Consider the following 6326-nt stretch of genomic DNA (forward strand, 5'->3'; position numbering starts at 1 on the left):
CAAGATAAAATTTATTGTCTCCAGTTAAAATAAACAAAGAATTACAATATCAAAGACTATATGTTATAAATGGAATCAAGGGTCAAATAGAACCCACCAACATAAGTCCCTGTGGATTTTGTTAATAGGAAAGATACCAATTGAAGAGTACTAATTGTTTAAAGGGTATTAGCTCAACAAAGACAAAATTAATGATTTTTGCATAAATATCTAATATGATGTTATGATATTGATGAATTTAGTGAATGTTTAACTCAATTACAATATAACTTTTATAGGAAAAAGAAAAAAATTACCAGGCGCTGCTGCTGTGGTAGTAATTGATGCTACTGTTGTTGACACAACTTGTTTTGAGGTGGTTTGCGCAGGCTTTGTTGTTACAATTGGTACTTGTACGGTTGTCTGTTTTGGCGCATTTGTAGGTGGCTTGAAAGTGAGTGGGGCCAATGTTGTCCTTTCACCTCCCAATATACTTGTTACAGCTTTACTAGTAGATACTGAAGAAGCAGTTGTTGTCACTCTTTGTTCACTGGTGGTTGATGCAGCTTCTGTTGTAGTTACTTGCATAACAGGTGTTGTCGTAACAACTGGTACTTGTACGGTTGTCTGTTTTGGCGCATTTGTAGGTGGCTTGAAAGTGAGTGGGGCCAATGTTGTCCTTTCACCTCCCAATATACTTGTTACAGCGTTACTAGTAGATACTGAAGAAGCAGTTGTTATCACTCTTTGTTCACTGGTGGTTAATGCAGCTTCTGTTGTAGTTACTTGCATAACAGGTGTTGTCGTAAGAACTGGTACTTGTACGGTTGTCTGTTTTGGCGCATTTGTAGGTGGCTTGAAAGTGAGTGGGGCCAATGTTGTCCTTTCACCTCCCAATATACTTGTTACAGCTTTACTAGTAGATACTGAAGAAGCAGCTGTTGTCATTCTTTGTTCACTGGTGGTTGATGCAGCTTCTGTTGTAGTTACTTGCATAACAGGTGTTGTCGTAACAACTGGTATTTGCACAGTTGTCTGTTTTGGTGCATTTGTAGGTGGCTTGAAAGTGGGTGGGGATAATGTTGTCCTTTCGCCTCCCAAAATACTTGTTACAGCTTTAATAGTGGATATTTTTGAAACACCAGAAGTTGATGGAGTTGTGGTTGCTGTGAAATAAAAGTAATGTTTAAGACAGCAGTTAGGCAAGTATTCTATATTAAAAAGTAATATATTATCGTAAATCACATGTTAAATGCAGAAAACATAAATATGCTCAAATTACCAGTTAAAACACATCCATGAACTGTAGCTCTCAAAGTTGGAATTCCAACATAATCCAAAATCACAATTCGAAGTCCAGTTACTAATGGTAGGTTTGGCAAAAATGTTTCAATTACATCACTGTTATCCACAGTTGGAGTTACATCAAAAACCTGCCATGAGAATAAAAATGGTAAACAATCTGTAACTATTTGCAATAACATTTTGAAAAATCTATAATAGCATAAATGGTATTTACTTTCTTTAGTCATCAGTGCACATAAAATACAGGTAATGTTCAGGTTTAACAAAAAAAACTGTTGATATTGCCTGTCAATTGTGTAAAAAACATATCTTAGAGATGTCTCACCTACCAAAGTGTTTCACCTGTCAATGCAATTTATAAAAGGGTACAGTATTAGGGTTCACTCAACAACAAAGTTGAAAAATACAAACAAACATACTTGTGGATATTCAATAAAAGTTGAAATGCCAACAGTTCTTATATCAACACGGAATCTTGTAACAACATTGTCGCCATCTCCTTGAATGACTATGCTGGCTGCTTTTACACTATCATCAAAGATAAACTCTAACCATGGGTTTTCTACACCAAAAATATTTGGTGACCAAGGATTATTGCTGTCAATGTTGGAAAGAGAAGACTCTTGATTGTCAGATGTTCTTCGAGTTGTTACAACACCAACACTCATTCCAATATCATCCCTGCAGACTAAAAATATATGCATTCGGTAATTTGTTTAATAAGAATGAATAAAAAAAGTTATGTACTATACACAACACAAATCTCAGACGATTAAAAGCATAACTTACCAATATCATCTGTCCGATATTTGATCACTAGGTCTTACATAATTGGTACCTTTTATCCCTTTTCCCTTATCTCAGGGCAAGAAAACCATCTCTCAACAAGTACAAAGGGCAAATATTTACCAAAATCTAAGACTTGATAATTAGGTCAAATATGAAATATCAGAAATTTTGAAAGTAAATATTGTGTATTGAGAAAATTCTTACACATATGCTTTTTATTGCAGTTTCTTTATCAATAATTACGTTGTAGAAAATTCAACATTTTCATAAAGGCTAAAGCAAATGTTAATATATGTAAACGATCTATAACAAGCAGTCTATAAACATGCAAATAAAATGATTATTCCTTTTGTCAAAATTTTACATTAAGAATACCAACATATTTTTACCTTCAACAGTTGTTTGTAGTAAAGTGGTTGATTCAAGTCCTGGTCCTATAGTACTTGGAGCAGCTGCTGTGGTTGATCTTTGAGGTGCTACAGTTACAATGCCTGTAGGTGCTGGTCCTGTTGTTGGAGCTCCAGATGTTGTTGTGCCTGGTGCAGCAGAAGTGGTAGCACTCACTGGAACTGTCACAGCTTCCGTTGGTAATACTGTTGTCACCTCATGTAAACATCCAAATGGCGCCACTCGTAATGTTGGCTCATTATCATCATAGGACACTATTTGAATTCTTATGGCTTCAACAATTGGGAAGTCTTCAGGAAGTTCAAGCTTCGCTGGTATGGAATTATCCTCATCATCTGGAATTGTTACCAATTTATTCCACCTGGTTAAGGTCTCGGCATTTGGTTCCTTATAAAAGATGTATATCCTTGTAACAATGTTAGGACCATCTCCTTGTATCTGTAAAGCTGTCATTCTCACTGGTTCTGAAAACTCAATATCCACATAAGGATTTGGTTCTTCATCCAGATTCTTTGGATACCATGGTTCATCACTGTTAACTTTTGTACTGTCTGGGTTGCCTACATTATCAGAAGTGGTTCTGATTGTTGTCAATCCATCAACCGTATCCAGGTCCATGTGGCACACTAAATATAAGAAATGTTAAATTTTGTATTTTAATTTCTTAATGGTACATTTAAAAAAATATGAAAATTTTTGCTAAAATTTGAAACAAATTTTAATATAGGTTAAAAAATAATCTTAACAACAACAGATATCTCCAAAAAGTATAAATAATGGATGACTTAATAAAGAAATTAAAAAATAAACATTACCTTCTTGGGTTGTTTGTAGGGTTTCTGTGGTAGTTGCAGCAAGTACAGGTCCACTTGTACTTGGAGCAGCTGCTGTGGTTGATCTTTGTGGTGCTACAGTAACTATACCTGTAGGTGCTGGTCCTGTTGTTGGAGCTCCAGATGCTGTTGTGCCTGGTGCAGCAGAAGTGGTAGCACTCACTGGAACTGTCACAGCTTCCGTTGGTAATACTGTTGTCACCTCATGTAAACATCCGAACAGCGCCACCCGTAATGTTGGCTCATTATCATCATAAGACACTATTTCAACTCTTATGGCTTCAACAATTGGAAAGTCTTCAGGAAGTTCAAGCTTCGCTGGTATGGAATTATTCTCATCATCTGGAATTGTTACTAATTTATTCCATCTGGTTAAGGTCTCGTCATTTAGTTCTTTGTAAAAGATGTATATCTCTGTGACAGTATTGGGACCATCTCCTTGTATCTGTAGAGCTGTCATTCTCACTGGTTTTGAAAACTCAACATCAACATAAGGATTTGGTTCTTCATCAAGATTCTTCGGATACCATGGTTCATTACTGTCAATCTTTGTACTGTCTGGGTTGGCTACATTATCAGAAGTAGTTCTGACTGTTGTCAATTCATCAACATTATCCAGGTCCATGTGGCATACTAAAATGTAAGAAATATAAAATTTTGTAATTCAATTTCTTAATAGTAAATTGTAAAAAAAAATACAATTTTCCTAAAAGCTGGAACAGGGTTTAATAGAGGTTACGTAATTATCTTAACAACAACAGACATTTCAAAAAACATAAATGAATGAATAATAATTAAACCAAATACAAAAGTACTGTATTAAAATGAAACAATACCTTGTTCTGTTGTTTGTAGTACTTGTGTGGTAGTTGCAGCAAGTCCAGGCCCTCTTGTACTTGGAGCAGCTGCTGTGGTTGATCTTTGTGGTGCTACAGTAACTATACCTGTAGGTGCTGGTCCTGTTGTTGGAGCTCCAGATGCTGTTGTGCCTGGTGCAGCAGAAGTGGTAGCACTCACTGGAACTGTCACAGCTTCCGTTGGTAATACTGTTGTCACCTCATGTAAACATCCAAAAGGCGCCACACGTAATGTTGGCTCGTTATCATCATAGGACACTATTTCAACTCTTATGGCTTCAACAATTGGGAAGTCTTCAGGAAGTTCAAGCTTCGCTGGTATGGAATTATCCTCATCATCTGGAATTGTCACCAATTTATTCCATCTGGTTAAGGTCTCAGAATTTGGTTCTTTGTAAAAGATGTATATCTCTGTGACAGTATTGGGACCATCGCCTTGTATCTGTAGAGCTGTCATTCTGACTGGTTTCGAAAACTCAATATCCACATAAGGATTTGGTTCTTCATCTAGATTCTTTGGATACCATGGTTCTTCGCTGTCAATCTTTGTACTGTCTGGATTGGCAATGTTATCAGAAGTAGTTCTGGTTGTTTCCAATTCATCAACAGTATCCAGGTCCATGTGACATACTGAAATAAAAAAAGATGCACGATAAAGGCTAAAGGCTGGATAAATAACAGTTGACATAGGTAACTAAAAATCATGACAATAGTGTTTTTGTTTAAAGGTTTGCATGGCGAAGTAAAAAATATTAAATGCTTGCAGTACACCACATAGATAATTAAACAAAAAACTGTTCATTTCTATAAGAATGTCTCGACATTTCTATTGAATTCCTTCAACTATCATCAGGAGAATAATATCTGCAGAATAATATTACTAAATTTTTTTTTCTAAAAATAAATGATATAAGTACAATTTAAAAATTAAAACATAATGTTTGAAACACAATTTTACCTTCTTCAGTTGTTTGTACTACCGGAATTGTAGTGGCTGGTGCACCTGTTCCTCTTGTACTTGGAGCAGATGCTGTGGTTGATCTTTGTGGTGCTACAGTAACTATACCTGTAGGTGCTGGTCCTGTTGTTGGAGCTCCAGATGCTGTTGTGCTTGGTGCAGCAGAAGTGGTAGCACTCACTGGAACTGTCACAGCTTCCGTTGGTAATACTGTTGTCACCTCATGTAAACATCCAAACGGCGCCACTCGTAATGTTGGCTCGTTATCATCATAAGACACTATTTCAACTCTTATGGCTTCAACAATTGGAAAGTCTTCAGGAAGTTCAAGCTTCGCTGGTATGGAATTATTCTCATCATCTGGAATTGTTACCAACTTATTCCATCTGGTTAAGGTCTCGGCATTTGGTTCTTTGTAAAAGATGTATATCTCTGTGACAGTATTGGGACCATCGCCTTGTATCTGTAGAGCTGTCATTCTGACTGGTTTCGAAAACTCAATATCCACATAAGGATTTGGTTCTTCATCCAGATTCTTTGGATACCATGGGTCTTCGCTGTCAATCTTTGTACTGTCCGGATTGGCAATATTATCAGAAGTAGTTCTGGTTGTTTCCAATTCATCAACAGTATCCAGGTCCATGTGACATACTGAAATAAAAAGAAAAAATACATGATTCTTATTTAGTTGTTTAATGGTAAGTTCATTGTGTGCTAAAAGCTGGAAGAAAAAGTGTTGACATAGTTAACTAAAAATCATAACAATATTTATTTTGTTTAAAGGTTTGCATGGCGAAGTAAAAAATAATAAAGGCTTGTAGTACACCACATACAAGTAGATAATTCTTTAAAAAACTGTTGTTTTTCTTAAGAATGTCTTGATGTATCTATTCAATTTTTTCAATCATCATAAGTAGAATAATATCTAATTCTAAAAAGAGTTTTTTATTCAAAAAAAAATGTTATAAGTACAATTTTAAAATCATTACATGTTAGAAACACAATTTTACCTTCTTCGGTTGTTTGTACTACCGGTATTGTAGTGGCTGTTGCACCTGTTCCTCTTGTACTTGGAGCAGATGCTGTGGTTGATCTTTGTGGTGCTACAGTAACTATACCTGTAGGTGCTGGTCCTGTTGTTGGAGCTCCAGATGCTGTTGTGCCTGGTGCAGCAGAAGTGGTAGCACTCACTGGAAC

At 36.1% G+C, this 6326-nt stretch overlaps 1 protein-coding gene across 1 annotated transcript in view; it reads right to left on the reverse strand.

Annotated features, from left to right (window-relative positions):
• LOC117122685 overlaps positions 1-6326 on the reverse strand; it is a 92097-nt gene that overhangs the window by 28521 nt on the left and 57250 nt on the right. The window contains exons 74-81 of the mRNA XM_033268367.1: positions 6140-6326; positions 5130-5780; positions 4151-4801; positions 3297-3947; positions 2463-3107; positions 1704-1972; positions 1262-1412; positions 297-1145 (exon numbers count right to left, since the gene is read on the reverse strand). Coding sequence (XP_033124258.1) covers positions 297-1145; positions 1262-1412; positions 1704-1972; positions 2463-3107; positions 3297-3947; positions 4151-4801; positions 5130-5780; positions 6140-6326 — 4054 coding nt within the window. The remainder of the gene's footprint in view (positions 1-296; positions 1146-1261; positions 1413-1703; positions 1973-2462; positions 3108-3296; positions 3948-4150; positions 4802-5129; positions 5781-6139) is intronic.

Source organism: Anneissia japonica, unplaced genomic scaffold (genome assembly GCF_011630105.1).
Source record: "Anneissia japonica isolate Jap-2015-1 unplaced genomic scaffold, ASM1163010v1 scaffold287894_len555002_cov174, whole genome shotgun sequence".
Taxonomy (NCBI): Eukaryota; Metazoa; Echinodermata; class Crinoidea; order Comatulida; family Comatulidae; genus Anneissia; species Anneissia japonica.